At 44.0% G+C, this 20,361-nt stretch overlaps 1 protein-coding gene across 3 annotated transcripts in view; it reads left to right on the plus strand.

The window, feature by feature from the left end:
- The first annotated feature begins 985 nt into the window (after window positions 1-985).
- The window catches only part of LOC114591368 (proton-coupled amino acid transporter 1-like), a 40,864-nt gene continuing 21,488 nt past the window's right edge, over window positions 986-20,361 (plus strand). Inside the window, exons 1-10 of one of the 3 annotated variants that reach the window (XM_077924620.1) lie at window positions 986-1,150; window positions 2,953-3,029; window positions 6,682-6,829; window positions 8,725-8,815; window positions 11,729-11,817; window positions 12,727-12,822; window positions 13,836-13,920; window positions 15,118-15,336; window positions 16,372-16,470; window positions 18,948-19,114. In XM_077924620.1, the coding sequence (XP_077780746.1) occupies window positions 6,687-6,829; window positions 8,725-8,815; window positions 11,729-11,817; window positions 12,727-12,822; window positions 13,836-13,920; window positions 15,118-15,336; window positions 16,372-16,470; window positions 18,948-19,114 (989 nt within the window). In that variant the 5' untranslated portion in view covers window positions 986-1,150; window positions 2,953-3,029; window positions 6,682-6,686. Of the gene's footprint in view, window positions 1,151-1,238; window positions 1,804-2,952; window positions 3,030-6,681; window positions 6,830-8,724; window positions 8,816-11,728; window positions 11,818-12,726; window positions 12,823-13,835; window positions 13,921-15,117; window positions 15,337-16,371; window positions 16,471-18,947; window positions 19,115-20,361 lie in introns of those variants that run through there. The other 2 variants (XM_028718311.2, XM_077924621.1) reach the window with 2 other exon arrangements.

Consider the following 20,361-nt stretch of genomic DNA (forward strand, 5'->3'; position numbering starts at 1 on the left):
CCGGCCCTCCACCCAGCCTAAGCTTTGGCTTTCTTTCTTTGGGTGTGGTTCTGTTCTTGTCATTAAAGCAAGTTGCAATTTTCAGCTTCTTGCTGAAAATTGTCGTGGAAGCCATTTAGCAGTTGTGAGAGAGAGTCAAAATTGCTGTTTACACACACCACACCTTTTAAGCACATATAATTTTGATAGAATATATATATTCTTTTTAATTTAATTTAATATGTTTTAATTTTTAGCCATGTTCAATTGTTTTTAATGATCGTCTTTGGCGGTTCTTCTTTTTATCTGCAAGCCACCTTGAGTCCCATCAGGGGGGAAAGCAGGGTGTAAATAAATATATAACAACAAGAAGTCACTCTGTAAGGGGTAATCGATAAGTACCCAGAAATCTCTGAGGGAAAGAGTGTGCTTTTAAAAGGCCTGCAGCATTTGTTGAAAAATTCTTTGAAACAGCTCAGTTGGTAGAACATTAGACTCTTAATCTCAGGGCTGTGGGTTCGAGCCCCACGTTGGGCAAAAGATGAACTTTGTGAGGGTTGGGCTAGATGACCCTCGTGGTCCCAACTCCAGGACCAGATGCAAAGAAGGCGAAGGCGACGACCAGGTGGGGCTCCTGCAATTGCAGGGCACCTCAAACGCCCCTGCTCTCGAGAGGCGCTCCTTCCCACTCTGGGGCTGGCTAGCCAGCTTGGGGTCCCCAGCTGTTCTGGGACTACAACTCCCATCAGCCCTAGCTAGCAGGCCCCAGTGGTCAGGGGTGATGGGAGTGGTAGTCCAACAACGGCTGGGGAGGGGGGAATCCAAGTTTGAACAACCCTGGAAGAGTTCCTTTCTGGCGCTGCCCTCTAGGAGGCGCGCCTAACCGGCAGCAGCCTCGCCGTCCAACCCAGGCGATGAGCCGGCTTCGGCGCTGCGCACCCGCGTTATCCCCAGCAGCGCTCCTTGTCCGGGCGGAAGTGGAAACCGGCAGCTTCAGAGAAATCCCCACCCTGGGCAGGAAGAGTTCGGCGTGACGTCTGCGTCTCCGGCTGAGCCACGTGAGCATACAAAGCCGGTTCGATCAGATGACCTGCCGCAGGAAGAGGCCAAGATGGAAAGGCGGTGAAAGGGGAAAGGCGGAACAAGGATACTGCCTGCCGGGGTGGGACTGGTGAGTGATGGAGCGGGGGTCAGAGCGGGGATGTTTGCAAGGCTTGCGGGGAAGCTGGCACGGGGGGACGGGCGCTGGGGGTTGCTGGGGCTGGTGCCAGCCTAAGTGGGCGCGGACGCAGCCTGGCAAAGGGGGCCACGCGCGTTCCCTGCTGCACGACGTGGAGATGCTAAGTCGGTAGGTGTCTCCAGGCAGCAAAGTTAAGTGGTGTAGTGACTCGGCTCCAAGGATAGGTGCGCAGCCCAAGGGGTGCGCGCAGAGGTGTGGGCTCAGGAGCCTGTCAGGTGCAGCTGCATATGTGCTTGCGCATCGGTGTGGGAGGGATTGATTGGCCGTGTTTTTGTTTTTGTTTATTGTTATGGTCTTGAATAACGTACAGATCTGGAATGGGTCACGAGACAACGTACCCCAGAAAAGGGCATGTCAGAGGCTAGATCATGAGATGCATGCTTGGCGAGGACGAATTATGTTGTTTTTAACGTTAAGCATGCAGATGTCATGGGTGACTTTGTTCTTTGCCAAGGATAACGTTTGGCTTGCCCTGCAGGGCTGGGGTGGGTGGGTAGCAGTCATTGGAGTGTCAGTTCAGGAATCATGAAGGAGGGAAACAAGAGCTGCTTAACAGAGGAGAGAAGGCGGCACTTGCGAATCGGGTAGGTGTCATTTTATTATTCTTTGTTTAATGCACTTGGACGCTGCTGTACGCAGCAATGTCCAAATTAGTAGCCGCAGCAAATGACTGCACACGGAGATGTCCTTTTCATGTTCTAATCAGAAGTTATTTCTGTTTGGGAAAGCGAGGGCCCAAGTGGAGGAAGTTGCATAGCAGAACTGGAATCCAGTTACCGGTACATTGCAGTAGTTACGCAAGTTAGGTGGAAGTAGCTGCTAAAAGAAGGTTTTCTTGCTGAGGAACCAGTGTAGATTGGGAAAGCTGTGAAGAAATGTAGTCCAGCAGAGAGGTTGGAGCGGGCGGATAATATATGGTGGATTTGAAGTGCCAACTGAATCTCATAGACAATATCTCTCAGCAGTAAGTGCTTGGGATACAGCGCTCAGTAGGAAGACACTGCTAGGTTAATTAAATTTAGGTGAGGATGCGAGGAAGGAAGCATGCCTCAGGGACTGGGGCTGTCATTGAACTGCTGTCTTCTAGGAGCTACCTGAGCACTGTGTGTACACAAGGGTGGTCATGTAAGTATGTTATGGGCATTTCTCCTCCAATACTTTCTTTTTCTTTTTCTTTACTCCTTACAAAGTATTATTACTGTTGCTGGTTTTGGTTTTTCCTTAACAATACAACCAATGAAGAAAAACAAGAAAAGGAAAAAGAAATCTCTGCAATGGATCATAGCAATTTGTAGTGCGATATCAAAGTAAACACAATGGGGGAAAAACTAAAGGAAGGACAGGGGGTTGGGGGGGGGGAGGGAGAGTCCAAGTCGTGATTAAAAGCAGTGCAGAATCTGGAGCAATTCACAAGCTTGTGATTTTCCGTGGCAAGTAGATATTTGCATTCACTTCAGTGAAGGCCCCTGTGAGTGACAGCATTATCAAAGAATTGGCGAAGGGTCGTAACTCACTGGCAAATCCAACATTTGTATGTGGAAGATCCCAGCTTCAGATGGTATCCAGGTAGGACTGGGGGAAAAAATGTCCCAAACCTTGGAGAACTGCTTTCATTTCATTTTCTGGGGGGACACATACCCCTAAACATTTTGTGAATCTAAGTTTGGCCTCATTGTGGGGCAGTATTTCAATATGAGTGGGAAAATGAGAGTACCCTTAAACATTTTTTTTAGATAAAAAGCACTGGGACCAATAATGCAGCTGTTTTGCAGTACTGAGGAGGCAGTCACCTAGGAGACAACAAAGCTATGTAAACTTTTTTCTTTTTACAGTACTGTTGCCACGATTGATTTTTCACTAAGGTATATGACCAGTTATGATGTCAATATCTTCTCAGGATCTCTCTGTTCTCTGATTTTTTCTTCTTGTATCTGAGGTTGTAACCCTTCCTCCAGTACTTTTCCAGGTCTCACCTCCTCTAGCTGTTCTTGCTGATTGTAGTGGAATTGGCCTCTTGTGCTTCCTGCTACTTCATAGTCTCTAATCTAATCCATGCCATCAGTGGGGAGGAGACTTTTCCCTGGCTAGTTTCCCTGGCTAGTTTTCAAAAGAGAAGAACCCCACTACCTATTGATGGGGTAATTATAGGATGGCATTATGCCAGGGGTGGATAGGAGAATAAGAGAGTGATTATCTGTGCCTTGCAGTACTCAGACTCTAATTCCTAGTTGCTGAGTGTTCCACTTCAGCTATGATATATCTAGTGGGATAGGAGGGAGTACACAGCTATTGCTGTGTAATTATCTGTACTTGGACTACTTTGTGCAAGAGTTTTCTTTGTGCACAACAGCTTGCAGTTTAAGTCGTTAGGCTCTGTGTAACTAGGGTTTGCTTTGTTATATAAAGGTTGGAAATTGTAGCCTTTTACAATTGCAAAAAAGGATAGAGTTTAGGGTCCATTTTTGGTGAAAAGGCTGAGATTGCTCCATGTTTAATATGTTTTGGCAGTGGCAGGTTATTGGAATATTCTGGATGTATGTTAAATTCAGCTAAGATGGTGCAGCAATTGTTTTTGTGATAATTTAATGATGAAACTGAAACTTCCATTCCATTCTGTGTACAGTGAAAACTTATCTCTATACTATGCATTTGCATAGCTTGCATATTTCTGAGGTGTGTTTTGTAGTACGTTTCTATTGCAGGTTCAAGATATGAGCTGTTGGAATAGAAATCCAGATAAATAAATTAGACAATTACTACTGGCACTGAATTTGCGTTACAGCAAGATAGCCCTATGCTGAAGAGTGAAACAAACATATTAATATAAAGCAGAATAGGTGCCAGACAAATTCCAGCAGAAAAGCAGTTGCCAGCAGAAGAGCAGCAAAAAATATCAAAAAACTTGCACCTGGCAGTCCAAAATCTTGGCAGATTTTAAGTCACATTAGAACTTATAATACCTAAGGGAAGTGAACCTACAGAAACTGTTGTTAATTAAATAAATATATGAATAATTTGGTTCACACATTGTGTGTATATGGAACGGTATGGGCTGCATGGACATAAAATAGAAAAAAATATTTTAAATTCTTCTTAAACAATGGCTCAGATAGATGTAACACAAAACCATGATTTGGTGGTACATGAATGAGTATTCCACTTTCTCATTCTTTCCTCTGTCTAGTTGTACAAATTATCGTTTGGCTGTAATGGCAAACTGTAGTTTATCACTAACTCTGAATAACAGGAGAGAATTTATTTCTTTGGAAGGAGAGAACAGAGAATCACAAAATAGGTTTTTGATCCTCTAAACTGTGGTTTGAAGCACTGGGAATAGTAGGTCTGAAGCAAGGCAGTCCAACATGTGGCTCTCTAGGCTTTTTTTGGCAGCCCTTGGCAACATTTGACGCCCCTGGCAGCCCTCATGCTCCCCTCCCAAAGTCAGGTAAGGAGGTGCTGGGCTTTGGGAAGGAGGCATGAAAGCTCTGCCAAGGTCCTAGAGTCCTTCCACTTCCTTCTGGAAGCCTGGTAAGTGCTTTTCTTTTTGGGAAGAAGGTGGGAGGGGTCTAGGACCCTGCCAGAGCCTTGCACCTCCTTCCCAAATCCCTGCACCTTGCTTAGCAGCATGAGGGCATGTGTGTGTCAAATTTTGGTCTTGCTCCCCCTTTGCGACAAGGCAATGCACGGGCCACAGGTTCAATGGGTGTGCCTCCCTCTTAGTTAGTCCTTATTAGTCATGCCACTTATATGCATCAAGCCTACTGACATATTTCTAGTTTGTTGCTCCTAAAGTCACAAGGAACCATCAGACTTGCTAAAACTGTTTTCTTGGAAATCAAAAGCCATAAAAGCTTGGCGGGGGGGGGGGGGGAGCCAAGAAAGAAGTTCTCAATCTCCACAGTGAACTTCATTACATCCAGTCTTCTGCAGACTGAGTATCAGTTATCATCATAGCTGTCAACATTTCCCTTTTTAAAAGGGAAATTCCCTTATTCTGAATAGGATTCCTCACAAGAAAAGGGAAAAGTTGACAGCTATGGTTATCATTTCCAAAAGAGAAAAAGAAAGGTGTTGAGTAGCATCTGTTTATGTTTTCTTGCATTTTATTTCCCAATGGAAAGGTATATTTTAGCAACAGGAGGTGTCTAGGAAGAACAGGAATAGAGTGGTGCCTCGCAAGACGAAAAGAATCCGTTCCGCGATTCTCTTCGTCTAGCGGTTTTTTCGTCTTGCGAAGCAACCCCATTAGCGGCTAAGCGGATTAGCGCTATTAGCGGCTTAGCGGCTATTAAAGGATTAGCAGCTAAGCTGCTAAAAGGCTATTAACGGCTTAGCGGCTTTGAAAAAGGGGGGGTAGCGGGGGGGGGGGGGAAATGGCAAGACTCGCAAGACATTTTCGTCTTGCGAAGGAAGCCCATAGGGAAATTTGTCTTGCGAAGCGCCTCCGAAACGGAAAACCCTTTCGTCTAGCGGGTTTTCCGTCTTGCGAGGCATTCGTCTTGCGGGGCACCACTGTAGCTGAATTGACCTTTGCCAATCTGGTGCCTTCCAGGTGTTTCATACTACAGCTCCCATCAGCCCCTCTGTTTAGGGACAACAGCTCCCATTGGCCTTGCTGGCTGAGGCTGATGGGAGTTGTAGTCTGAAACAACTGAAGGACATCACCTTGGCAGAGGTTGAGATAGATCACAGTCTTTGTAGGTGAAAGTACTGTAGGATTTACCTGCTTAACCTAGAAACATGTGGGAGCCGTATCTGATGTTAATCACTGCAATGTTTTAAAAAGGTATGAGTAAACTCTTTTGTACCCAAGTTGATCAGTGTGCATGGAAGAGGAAGCAAAACTTTCAGTTCTTTGCATGAACACTTTCTTTTTCCTGAAATCTAAGCCCACCTCTTTAACCTGGGTGATAGAAAAAGCCCCTGCCCCCTTTTTTAGTTTTTCATCAGTATCACTCAGGGGCAAATTGCAGGATTCAGGAAATAGGTGCTGACTTCTAACGTGCCTCTTATTCTGATTATGGGGGACAGGCAACCGACACAAATTCAGCAGCTAAATTTGGATACCTATACTGATAACGTTCAAGGTAGCGGCGATGGCCGAAGAAATCAAGAGTGGCTCTCTTGGTTTTGCCTTCAGGGGGAAAGTGTGGGTGTCCCGGACTTTGACAGGGTTACTCTTTGACTCCAGTGATAATTATAGCTAAGTGCTGGTGCTAAAGCACTCCTCTGATCTGGAGTTCTCCTCTGAGGTTGCTCCTGTTGCAACTCCTCCTGCGTGGGTCAGGAGGTGTGCCACTATATAATAACTCTCCCTGGCAGCTCCTGCTCCACGGGATCAGAGCAGGGCACCGGTGCTGCAGCAATGTCCCATCCAGAGAAACCTCATGCGATGGATGCAGCCCCAGGAGGAAGCATTGAGCTGGCAGGGGCTGTGGTTTCTAATGCTTCTTCTCCCGCAGCCACAATGTCCACCAGGCGGTTGCGCAGTGAAGACTACAATGACTACAGCTCCACAGAAGCGTCTCCAGATGGTAGCCCTCCCGAGGGCTTGAGCAACTTTTCCAGCCCCTCGTCCTATCAGCGGTTTGGAGAAGCAAACGGGACAACGTAAGTGATTCATCGGAATCTGTTTGCTTGCTGTTGCACGGACAAATTGCTTTCAGTGAGGCGAGAGAGAGATAAAATTAGTGGACATTGCATCATTTAAGGCTTTATCCAGGACGTAAATACAAAAAAACAAACCCTCAGAGAGTAATCATATGCACCACTTATGCATGGCTAAGTTCACTAAGTTTGTTGGGAGTAAGCATTCAGACTTGAACCCAAATTCTTCTTTCATCTAGCAGGTATGTCACTTGTTGGGGCACTTCTTAGACCCTTGGGTGCATGAATTCAGTCCACCAAGGTTATTGTGAAGTTTCAGATTATTTAAGACCAGGGCTCTATAAATTTTCTGGCCCCTTTATTTCCGCAGGACTCCATGATTTGCAAGCACACCTTTTTTCCAAGAGGCATTGCACATCTACATTACTTCCTCTGGGCTACTCTGAACTTGGAAAACCTGCCCTCTGCCCACGTTCTGTGTACTGAAACCAATTAAAATAATGAGCCCTACTTTGCTTTGCTCTCTGTTTATGTATTTGGTTCCTTGAAGTCCCAGGCTTGGTGTCCCTGATCAGTAACAGTTATGTGCAGGAGCAAACCAAGACTTTGCTATAGAGAAATGCAATAAATTTGTGTTAGTTTCCAGGAGAAAATGCAACGCTTCCCAGCCTCAAAAAGTATTTGATTTCATAGTTCTTCGTTCAAATGACCGAAACATCTCTAACTTATATCGTATGTGATTTTGCTCTTTGCCCTGGCTATTGTTCTTATCACCCTTTTCCCATACAAAAGGAGTTTCAGGTGCAGCTGGTTAATCCGTTGAAGAACTTGGAGGAAGCTTCAGAGCAGGGTCCTACCTGCAGCCTGGAGTTTGTTTTTACAGCTTCAGTTGATTCACCTGTTGATTCACCTTTCCTGCAGACTAGAGATAGACAACATGGTGGTCTACAAGTGATGTTGGACTACAGCATCTATAATCCATGTACACTGTCCATGCCAGCTGGCGCTGATAGAAGCTGTAGTCCAACAGCATGGTTAAGGCACCATCCTGACTATCCCTGCTGTAGACGAAAGATCTGACCGTTGTTCTGAAGGCTGTGATATGTCATTATAGCATGCTCTCTGTACTCTAGAAATCTCAGCTGGTCTAGAATGCTGCCAGCTGCCAGAAGCATGTGAGAGCAGTTGCTCATTGGCTACATCCTACTGATTTGTTTCCAGATTACACTAAATGTGTTTGACTGCTTAAAGCTTGGGCCTGGGTTACCCTTAAAGAGTGTCTTCTCCCATATATTCTGTGAGAGAAGACTTGTGAGAGAAGACTAATGGGAATTATTCTGCTCTAAATGTAAGACCTGAAATAAGATTGTATGCCCCAAAATTCAGTTCTCTTGGTGGTTTATGCAGCTGCCTCTCTAGAGAGGCTTGTCTAATGCATCAAAACCTTGTAAGTGTCTAGTGAAGATTCATCTGTTTTGCCTTCTTTCAAATGAACTTAATCCACCTCCATCTTTCCTACTTCTTCACCTTTTTTATTTTGTCCACATTTTCTTAATCATGATGGTTCTTTGTTACTACGAAGTTTATAAAATATGTTAGTAAAAGTAAAAAATAAAAAAGATGTTAGTTGGCCTTTTATTTTTATTAACCACTTAGAGCATCTTCTGAGTGGAAATAAACAAATAAGTTCAAATATAAGTTAATAACAGAATCAGTTTTTCAGCTTGTCCATTAGTGCATCCTAATCCTTAATTGTATCTTAACTTTTGCATGGAGTTTAAACCACAATTGAAAATAGTTTCTCAGATTATGTACAATTCACTGTCTCCACTGGGGAGAAATAGGAATGCTCCCTTGAAAGTTATTGATGGCCTTCTCTCCATTTCTTTTCTCCTCAGATGGTTTCAAACCTTAATACACCTTTTGAAAGGCAACATTGGTACCGGCCTGCTGGGGCTCCCATTGGCCATCAAAAATGCTGGCATTGTGGTAAGACTTTTGCGTTTGTTCCAGTTGCTCAGATTCTGTGGTTAACTCTCAGCCAGCTTTTGTACAAGGCAAGATGAGCTTGCAGGTTTCATTGTTTGACAAATGGCGTTTGTTCTGATGGCTTAGGACAGAAGAGGGAGCCTGTGGGGTTCCATATATTTTTGCACTACAACTCCCACCATCCCTAAGATCTGAACTCTCGGTTCTAATTTTAGTTGGGCTACCGCAGTCACAAAATAATCTAATCACTAGCAGTTGGTAAGCTGCACATTCATTTTCTGGTGGGCATGGAAGAACCACCAAGACAGCAAAGGTGAAATGAAATCTGTGGGTAACTTCTCCCTATTCCTTTTTTTTTCTTTTCTCCCTTTCTTCTATATCAGACCACGTATATTGAGATGCTGGTGCATTTTCTGTGTACCTGCGTCTGGTTACCGATTCACTCGTTGTGGGAGGGAGAATCAAAGGAAAGAATGGAAGAAATCAAGGGAGCAATTTCTTCATTAATTAGAGTTGTAGCATGGGAAGTAGTCCTTGACTGCTTTTAGCAAGCTCCAGCATCCTACTTCAGGCTGCAAGCAGAACAGAGAAAGCATGTACTAAGACTACCCGCCCTTTTAAATAAATGGAAGCTTTCAGCCACAGAGCTGATTTCTAGCAATTTCAAAGGAGCCATCCAAAACATCTAAGCCAAAAACATTATCGGGGTTCTCTCCTTCCTGTTCTACTAGTAAGTCCCCACAAGAGCAGGGAAGTGCCTGTTTGTGCATTATGCAACAGCAGCCCAGCCCAGCCTGAGCAACAGATCTACTCTCTGTTTTGTAACATTGCTTAGGTATTAGATGTAGGCCATAACCTAAAAAAAAATTTCCTCAAGCGTGTTGAAATTATGCTCCCTAACTTTCTTCTAGGATATGCAATGTGGGCATAGGCATTCCAGCTAAACATTAGATTCTGACGAAACATCAGGAGAAACTATCTGGCAGTGAGAGCTGCTAGACAGTAGAACAGACTCCCATGAGAGGTTCCTGGAAGGTTTCTTCAGCAGAGGTTGGATGTCCATCTGTCATGGATGCTTTAGCTGAGATTCCTGCATTGCAGGGGGCCGGACTAGATGACCCTCGGGGTCGCTTCCAACCCTACAGTTCTGCGATTCTTCCAACACAACAAGGTTCTTCAGGGACACATAATCAAGATGATGAAAACTGCAATTAAGCTATGTTGCATCAAAATAGTTCTAATTTCATATTACGAGATACTGTATACAAAAGAATTTATGTTAGCTACACACAAGCTATTAGCAATATTTTAGCCACAAACAAGTTAATCTGTAATATTTATTGTTTTTAAATCCTAAGTGCTTGATACCGTAAATAACTTGAGTTTAAAAGAACAAACTCTACCCATGGGCTTACCAGCAAACAAGGCAATTTGGAAAAGGGAGTGGAAAGGACCGGGGCAGGTACATAACTCTCCCAGTGAAATTGGCTGAGAGTGGCACTTAAGCGTGACTGGATCGTGAGCCGCCTTTTGCATACGCCATGTTTCCAAGGAGGAATGGTCAGAGCAGAAAACAAGAACCAAAAGGAGCCAACAAAGAAGTAATAGAAGAAACTGAACTTTTTCAGGTGAAAAAAGTGAAATAGGACTGAAAAGAGTTTCTTCAGGATATAGTTGTGTTTAAATAAAGCAACAGGCATGCACAAACAACTAGTGCCCCCTCTACTTAACAGTGGAACCTCAGACGCCTGCATTTCGAAGCACCAGCACCTCTGTGATTGCGTTTGGTGCATGCGCCTTCCACCCCAACCATGTGAGGCAAAGAGCCTGCGCATTAAGAAGAGATTCCGTTTCCCCCTTCCTTATCCTTGTTCTAGTCCTCCTCCTTAGCCCTTGATCTATCAAGCGGTCTCCTCCTCCTTCTGAGCTGCTGATGATCTGCTGCTCTTGGTTTGCCCGTGAAGTGTAGGAAGAGCCTCTAACAAAGGGTCCTTCCTAGCCAGCAGTGAGCAGGAGGTGGTTGTCCTTCTTCAGCATTGCTGGCAGAAAATGGACTCCTGCAAGTGGAAGGCTGAGCTGTGTGTCTTCCCAAAAGGTGAAACCTAGCAGTGCCATAATGAGGGGAAATGGCCTTTACCAAGACACCAGGCCCTTTCCGTGCCTTTCTTGATTACTGTGGTAACTGGACCACTTGATGCCCATCTTCAGAGCTCCTCTCAGTTACACAGACCTCTATGCTCCATTAGAGTTGGTGCAACATAGTGGCTGAGTGACTAAGTTGTCGATCAGGAAGTCCCAGTTCAAATGTGACTTAGGTCATCAACTAGTATTGAAGAAGAAGAGCCTTTGCCAGATCAGACTAATCCAGCCTCCTCTTCCCACATTGGCCAACCAGCTGCCTGTGGGAAGCCCATAAGTAGGACTAGTGAACAAAAACACTCTCCCCATTTGTGTTCTTCAGAGGCAGACTGTCTCCGATGGTGGAGGCATAACATAGCCATCCAGGCAAGCCAGATCTGGTAGCCTCCCACCTGCAATGTTAAGTTGCCACACAAGGTGGTGTGTAAGCCAGGAATGGGAAACCAAAGGCCCTCCATATGGCCTTGGACTACAACGCCATCATCCCTGGCCATTGGCCGTGGTGGCTGAGGCTGATGGTAGTCGTAGCAACATCTCCCGGGCCATGACTTTCCCATTCCTGTTGTAAGAAGATACAAGAACACACGCACATGCAACATTCTATCATTGTTAACCCAGTGATGGTAAGTCCCTCGGAAACAAACCTCTTGGAGAGCGTGAGCTTCTCTTTCTGACGAGTGGCTACGGTTGGGTTTACTGAAATGAGAACTTGCATTTCTCTCTTCAGCCACAAGAGTGTACTCCTAATGCTCTTCTCTTTCTTGCGCTGTTTAGATGGGTCCTCTCAGCTTGCTTGGGATTGGAATAATTGCGGTGCACTGCATGCAGATGCTGGTTAAGTGTGCTCACCACTTCTGCAACAAGTAAGAAGAAACTCTGACTACTGTTATTCCTCAAAGAACATGAATTTGCCTTGCCTGTCAGTGACATCCCTCTCTGTATTCCCTTTCCATTCTTTGAACATAATGGAACTTGGGGGGGGGGGGCAGGGACGCTGGCTTCCATTCCCTTCCTTCCATGACTGCCAGTCTGGGTAGACTAGTTGTACCAGAGGCTTTCAGGTAGGCTGCCACCAAACTCTTCTTAGGATCCTTCTATCCCTGGATGGGACAGTGCTTTCAGGGGGGTCCAAGACAAATACTTAGGAGGGGAAGCAAAAAGAGCATCCAGCTTTTGCTTCTCTCTCTCTCTCTCTCTCTCTCTCTCTCTCTCTCTCTCTCTCTCCAGAGCCCAAGGTAGCTTGCCTTTCTCTGTTAAGGCCCACCTACACAAACACACACACACAACATGAACCAAGTTGATGAAAGTGTGTGAGAGGCAAGTTTTCTATGAGTCTCACTGAAGCCCACCCAAGACAGAGATTCAGCGCCGAGGGCCTTCTGGCGGTTCCCTCATTGCGAGAAGTGAGGTTACAGGGAACTAGACAGAGGGCCTTCTCGGTAGTGGCGCCCACCCTGTGGAACACCCTCCCTTCAGATGTGAAGGAAATAAACAGCTATCCTATCTTTAAAAGACATCTGAAGGCAGCCCTGTTTAGGGAAGTTTTTCATACTTAATTCTGTATTGTTTTTAACACTCGATTGCTAGCCGCCCAGAGTAGCTAGGGAAACTCAGCCAGATGGGTGGGGTATAAATAATAAATTACTTTTATTATTAAGACTTGAGGCCTAGCGTTAGGCAGCAAACAGTCTAAGAGGCTTCCAAATTGTCTTCGTTTTCTCCCTTCTTGCTCCTTGCTCACGTGTCCTTTTGTCCCCTTTCTTTTCAAATAGGCATCAGAAACGATTTGTGGATTATGGCGATGCTGTGATGCATGGACTGGAAGCCAGCCCCGTTGCATGGCTTAGGGCTCACTCCATCTGGGGAAGGTACTTGCTCACCTTAGTTGCATTGCTGGAGGTGTGAGTCTGGGTGTAAGCAGCTTGTGCATGTGGAAGAGGCTAGGGAAGCATTACAGCGACATCTGGAAGGATGCAGCTCTCATCATTCCTGAGCTTTGGCTATGCTACTTCGGCTGATGGGAGTTGGAGTCTGACAACATCTGAAAGGACACAGATTTGACCCCCCTCAATCTCTTTAGCATCTTAAGTGTGTGTGGGCGGGTAGTGACTGTGGTGGGAGAGACAAATGTTATGTTTAACAATGCTTTTAAAATATTTCCTTCATGGAGCGGGGAGGTGCTCATTCATTGCAAAAGTTCATGGTTGTCTGTCCCCCCCCCCCCCATGGTTTTTATTGTTGGCTTAATGATTATAAGCATTATGTGACTTAGTTGCATTAAGCTGTAAGTAAAAACCAGCCTGTTTGGCACAGAATGTATAGATCTCCTATATTTGGCAGATGGTAGATGATTGATAAGGTATGTTGCATTTATTCTGCAGAGTTCTTGCTATGAAATCAGCTTTCTAAATATGAAAAACTTGACTGGGTCTTCAGAAAACATTTATATATTAACTTGGTAATCATTATAATAGAAAACATAAAAAAACAAATCTACTAGTGCCATTGACGTCCCTTTTGGCAAATAAGCTTTCAAATTTCTGAAACCATGAGGGCTTTTTAAAAACTGGAAGTTGCAGTTCTGACACTAGTGCTGAATGCTGAATTTATCTATTTAGACCTGTGATTCCCAACATGGGGCACATGCCCAGCAGGGGGCAATTTGATTTTTAAGGAGGAGCAATTCAAGAAGGAGTTATTAACAGTTAATGGCTTTTAGGCTTTCTCCAAGTGAGTAGGAATTCACTTTTTGTATAATAAGAATTATATGTCACTGGGGGGAGGGAATTCGGGATTTTAGAGATGCTTAGGTGGGGCATGGCCAAAAAAGGTTGGGAACCACTGATTTAGACTGAATTGCTACAATTCATTATTTTTTCAGGTACCTGATTGGTTTTTTCTTGATTATCACTCAACTGGGGTTTTGCTGCGTATATTTTGTATTCCTAGCTGACAATCTGAGACAGGTAAGTCTATAGATAATTTACTGGTTCTTTTGTCTGCAGGCAGCATAGTTGAGAATTCAGGGATTTAAGAGATCTTAGCATCTTCATTACTGCTGTAATTAGTAGAAAATGCTAAGACTGGCAGAGAAGGGACTTGTTTCTACGACTAGAGCTGTCTTAGCTGGTAAAAAAATCCACCCCTTCTTATTCTCCTTTTAACTTGTGACAAATGCATGGCTTGGCTATGATATACAAAACTCAGGACCCTCTTACATATCAGGCTTGGTCTTGCCTTAGACCTGTTGGATAATGTGTTGCCCCTGGCCTGGAATAGGGTAATGTACCCAACAGGCACCCTGTGGCTGTGTACCTGCAAATACAAATTATATAAACACAAGTTCTCTGCCTTGCTTGGGAAGTAGGGCCTTCTCTGCACCTTGGGTCTGGGATGCTCCCATGAGATCTTGTGGGAGCTCAGATGACCCCGCAAGATCTCATGAGACCAACTGGAGCCATCACATGGAGAGGTCCTTGCTCCCAAGAAAGTCAGGGTGCTTAAAAGCCCTTTTATACTGGTAAAATGCATGGGCACTGTGGGTTAAACAGAGCCTAGGGCTTGCCGATCAGAAGGTTGGCGGTTCGAATCCTCATGACAGGGTGAGCTCCCGTTGCTCGGTCCCTGCTCCTGCCAACCTAGCAGTTCGAAAGCACGAAGTGCAAGTAGATAAATAGGTAGTGCTCCAGCGGGAAGGTAAACGGCGTTTCTGTGTGCTGCTCTGGTTCTCCAGAAGTGGCTTAGTCATGCTGTACACCGGCTCCCTCGGCCGATAAAGTGAGATGAGCGCTGCACCCCCAGAGTTGTCCGCGACTGGACCTAATGGTCAGGGGTCCCTTTACCTTTACCTTTAAAATCCAGAAATAGTGGTGTCCTGAGATATTGTGAACTACAATGCTTATCAGCCCCAGCCAGCATGGCCAACCAAAACCTCATTGGCTACTCCTGCTCTAATTCCTAGCTCCTTATAGTCCCCTAGTTAGAATTAGATAGTCGCATATTAACTTACTGACAATCACACACTCAGCATTGTATTACAAATCAAGCAAAAACCACCTGCTTGTTAATCACCCATTCAACTTTCTTCTTCTTCTTCTTCTTCTTCTTCTTCTTCTTCTTCTTCTTCTTCTTCTTCTTCTTCTTCTTTTTCTCTTGATCCTTAGGTGATATCTGCGGCCAATGGCACAACCAACGACTGCAGTGCCAACGAAACTTCGCTATTGGCTCCAACCATGAGCTCCCAGTTATACATCCTGTCCTTGTTGCCATTTGTGATATTGCTCGTCTTTATCCAGAATCTCAAGTTCCTTTCCATTTTCTCCATGCTGGCCAATCTTCTCATGCTGAGCAGCCTGATAATGATATACCAGTACATTGTGAGGGTATGTACAAAGATCAGTATGGAATCTTCTCAGAATTTCCCTGTAGCAATGGTGGTGCCATTTTGCAGGGCCTCTTGCAATTGTAGGAGGTTGCTGCAGCTCCAAGATCAGCACAGTCCCTTGGATGGAGTGTTTCCATTTTAATATAGCACCCTCAATGTACATGGTGCTATATAGAATAAGTAAACAACAAGACGGGTTTCTGCCTTTACCAGCTTATGATTTAAATTTCAACAGAGAATGGCAAGCAAAATGTGTTTTGCTACAGTTGAAAGGTGAAGATTAAGAGGTTAAAAACCAAGCCTTTTGCATTTTGAGTAGAATTCTGACCTAGGAAAAAGTGCAAAGAGTTAGATTTTTTTTTTAAGTTCAACAACATCTAGAGGGCTGGAGGCTCACCTTTCCTGATGTACAGGAAGAAGCAGAATGCTTTTGCTATGGGTTGAACACAAGGAGAGAGAGAGAGAGAGACAAAACACTTTGTCACATGGGCTACAATACATCCCAAAAGACTAGCCGCCGCTAGTGTTGCAGAACTGATATTGGTAATGTGTTAGGCAAGTTTAGGAATAAGCATAGTGTTACATGGGCAAGTTCTCTAATGTTAGTTGGCTTTACCTTGCATTAGTTCTGTTGTGAGTAGGGTGTAGGAGTGGTAGATAAACATTAGATATTCTACATTTCCTCTCAGAGCAGATGAGCTAAAAAACAAAGTAGCTGTGTGGTACAGCTGATGCTTTACAAGCAAAGGGTAGAATTTGATGTCAAGCTCTTCCATTTGCTTAAAAGGTACCTGCACATTTTGTCCCATAGCTTCCTAGGAGGGTCAACAACACTCTTTAAAAATGAAAGTTCAGAGTCTGGGGGCAACTGCTTGGGGGCACCAGTGAAAGCCTTTGTGGGCACTGGGCTAGATGGACCAATGGTCTCAGCTGGGATGAAACAGCTCCTATGTTCCTATTGGAACTCCCCCAAGGAAGTCTTTGGGACCTTTTCTCTCAAATATAAATGACCTTTTCTCTTGCCCTTTGCCAGGGCATCCCAGATCCTTCCCATCTGCCTCTGGTGTCCCAGTGGAAGACCTATCCTCTGTTTTTTGGCACAGCCATCTTTGCTTTCGAAGGCATTGGAGTGGTAAGTCTTTCCCTTGTGTGTGCTTGGCTTGTTTTGCATAAACATTTAATTAGGGGTTTGGATGCAGCAGCTCCCTGGCGTGCTGTGAATCCTGTAGCACTTAGGCATCAGTTGCTGAACATATGGGAAGGCAATCTATGCATTCTAGTCATAGATATTTTCTTGTTGCCTCAGTTTTTGGAGAGAGTCCATGTTTCCCTTTGCAGGCTATTGATAAGCCTGCAGAAAAATGGTCTGGGGTACTGGGATCAAACACTTTTAGATTATTATTTTTCTAGCTTAAAATTTGTATTTGTAGTTGTGACGCATAACCGATGTATGTGAGTTGACTTGCCTGCATAGCTTTATTTTCGTGGTCTTCAGAGGTGGCTTGCTGGAGGAGAGTGGGGTAAAATGGGAAATGTTTGATCTCTCCCATCCTTCCCTTTATTCCTCAGGTAATTGTCTCTTTTTATGGAGCAGTGGTTTTAGCTTCAATTTAGTTCAGTGGCGATCTTGTTTCTGAGCTCCTGGTGCCATTCTGGGATGCATTAGCTGAAGAAGCATTGCGTTCACAACAGTACACTTCTAATCAACACTGGTTAGGTCACAGCTGGAGCAACTGAGTTCAGTTTTGAGTTCTCTCGTTGAGAAGTATGTCAACAAATTGGCCATGGTTCAGAGCAGGCAAGGTAGTAAAAGGCTTAAAGTGCAAGGGGTATTATGAGACTCTGAAGGAAGTAGATATTTGTTTAGTTGAGAGGGAAGGTATGAAATGGGTTTGTACGATCGCTGTAGGGAGGTGGAGAGGCAAAGAGGTTATGTTGAGTACATCTGATCAGAACAGCAAGGAATGTTCTTAACTGGAAAAGCTAGTTGATTTGCACATTTATAGAATCTCTTGTTCTGGTTGACTTGCACGTTTGTAGATTTGAGTGAAAAAGATAGCAACGTTTGGGTTGGTATGTGTGCACACTGTGAAATATCTAAATTCAATAACTAAAAATTCTGTTGGAAAACTGACCTGCATCTTTGCTGTTTTGATCTTTGTTGATTGGTCCACAGATTTCTTTCTTTTTTTTTAAAGAAAGCAGGATATTTAAAACAACAACAACAACAATCTTTATTACGGTCCAGAGACCAACAAAACATTACAAATCAATACAGAGTTCATACAGCCTTCCTCCAGGTTAATCAAGCACTTTGTTTGGAATAGAGGGCCCATTTGTTCTTGCAACCACCGATAAAAACTTTGCCACTGCCAATATTTAAAACATATACATGCATATATGGCAGAAATGCAATTTAAGTCGTGTAACGTTATGAATTTGTGACTTGTAGGTTTCATCCATGATTACTTGTGTTTGGTTTTGAAATCTCTAAGTCCCTTCTATATAGAGCATCTCTGCTTGTTTCTGTTTTTCTTTGTAAAGTGCAGATTGGCTCATTGGTCTATGATTTCAGCAAGGGTCAGGGCTGTATCGTGTATACGGTACAGTATACACAATGTTGAAGAGTTGTTTTTTCCTCTGACCTATGTACGCTTGTTTTCTCTGGAACCAGCAGTTGTATTTGAGTCCCTGCAGATTGCTTCTTGTGTGTGTGTCTTTTTGAATCCTGTAACACAAGAAAAGTGTCTTACATTTATTTGGCAAGGGCTAGAATGGCAGAAAATGATTTTCAGACAGCTTTTAGAGATGGACTGAGGCTCAGTATTCTTAAACTGTTGAAATATCCCAATGGACTTTGAGCTTTTCATTATTGGTACACCAGGAAGGGTAGCTTTAGCTGCCCAGAACATCCGAACATGAGCCACTGAATAAGGGGGAGGAATCTGAAGCTTTGGATGGAATGTTACTTAGCAACTGTGCTTCATGTCCTTTATCGTTATTGGGTCACTGTGTAAACATCAAAGCCCAAAGTCGATTAAGATTTCTTCATTGTTACAGAACATCCTGTACAACAATGCCAGTAATATGTGTTCCTTAAATGAGCAGTGAGAAGAAATTAAAACTTTTAGTTTTTGAAGTCCTTTCTTCCACAAATAGAAGCCCGTTAAAAATAAGGTGCAACATAATTAGTGAAACATAAGATGCATCTCGTATGCCACCAAAAGATACTTTATATTAAAAAAACTATATATTGGGGGGTTGCCTGGGGGCTCAGTGGTACTCCAGAGGTCTTTCCCTGGTGACTGGATTAGACAGCTAACTGTTCAGTAGATTTATTGGTGGCTATAAGTTATCAAGATCTAGACAACTTCAGTGTTCAAGAGATGGTGTATTTTGTTATCAGATGCTGGGAATTAACAGCGGGTTGATACTGAAAATACATTTTTGGCATCTGGCTGAATCCTGAGGAGACTGGATTGATGAAATTGGTCTGCCCTGGTGCATTGTGTTATGTTTTTTGAGGTTCTGTGGCAGAATTCACGGGCTGAAGCGTCGTTCGAGTGAAGAGTAAGGTGACTTAAAAGATTTTCCTCTTTCCCCACCAAGGTGCTCCCTCTGGAAAACAAGATGAAGACCCCTCACCATTTCCCCATCATCCTCTATGTGGGAATGGCAATTGTCAGCACCCTCTACCTCAGCCTGGGAACCCTGGGATATTTGCGCTTTGGAGAAAACATCCAGGCCAGCATCACTCTCAATCTGCCTAACTGTTGGTGAGTTGAGTCAGGGGAAGTCTCTCTCCCTGTGCAAATAAGCTTCTGAATGACAGGTTACTCTTGGTTGGTTTAGAATGAAAATACGCAGATAGATGCTGAGGTGTAGGAAACAATTTGCAAGAGACCTAAGGCACTCACTCTGTGGCCAGAAGATGTTCAAGTGGAGTGCACTGTGTGTGTTTGTTTGTGTTTGTGGTCAAGCCTTCATGGGTTCAGGCTCCTCAAGAGTCATCCTTCTGCCTTCTGCATAATCACTCTTAACAGTCCACTTTTCTTCCACTCATCTTTGTGTTTTGACTGAGATGATCCAGAGACCGGCTGTGGTGCTATAACCAAGCAGATACTTCCTGTCAAAAACTGATGATAAAGACAAACACTTCTGAGTTGCACTGGGTGTAGCCATACAGGAGGCTAGTATCGCTCTGGGGAAACATATTTAATGGGTTGCTGCCATGGAAGCATTAAACAGAGCAGCCAACACCTGTAATTGCAATACGTCATCTTGCTTTTGCAAGTGACCTGCCTACTTCTTATTTGACTTTCTTAGGATCCGGTACCTGCAAAATTTCCTCCTTCCTTATTCATGTCCCTGAAAATCTGTTTACTATTCAAGTAATTTGACTGCATGTGTTGCCACATATTGGACACTGCCTCTTCTGAAAGTTCATTGCTGGTTATGAAACAGTGACTATGACCCAGTCTGCAAGCACTAACTTAACTTAAATCCTTGTTTCTTTGATGCACGGCTCAATTCATGATGGAAGCTTTTTTGGGGGTGATTATTCTCCACCTTCCTGTGATATATACTTTACAGGCTACTTTGAACCTGAAGGCACAATGCAACATGGGGCATCTTTAAATCCAGAACTACTAAGGGGACTTGTTTGCATGTTACATTCGAGAGATATATTTTAACCTAGTGTGATTCTTGGGCTCTCAAGCCCTTCTCTCCCTTGGAAAGAAAGTAATAAAGGAACTCGTATGTGCCATATTATTGGATGCAAGATCTTCCTGACAACCTAATATTCTCCAGGAAAGCATGGAGAGTTTTCAGCTGGTTAAGGGAATACTGCATTCAAGGAAACACAACATGGGGACTTTCAGTCACTACTTTGTCTCAGCAGGAAAGGGAGAGATGTATTCATGCCAGGTCAGGATTTCTTAATAGAATATAATGAGAAAAGAGACTCCCATACTTATTCAGACATTAGCTGTGCAATTCTTTGTGCACCTATGAGAACTTT

Source organism: Podarcis muralis, chromosome 2, assembly GCF_964188315.1.
Source record: "Podarcis muralis chromosome 2, rPodMur119.hap1.1, whole genome shotgun sequence".
Classification (NCBI taxonomy): domain Eukaryota; kingdom Metazoa; phylum Chordata; class Lepidosauria; order Squamata; family Lacertidae; genus Podarcis; species Podarcis muralis.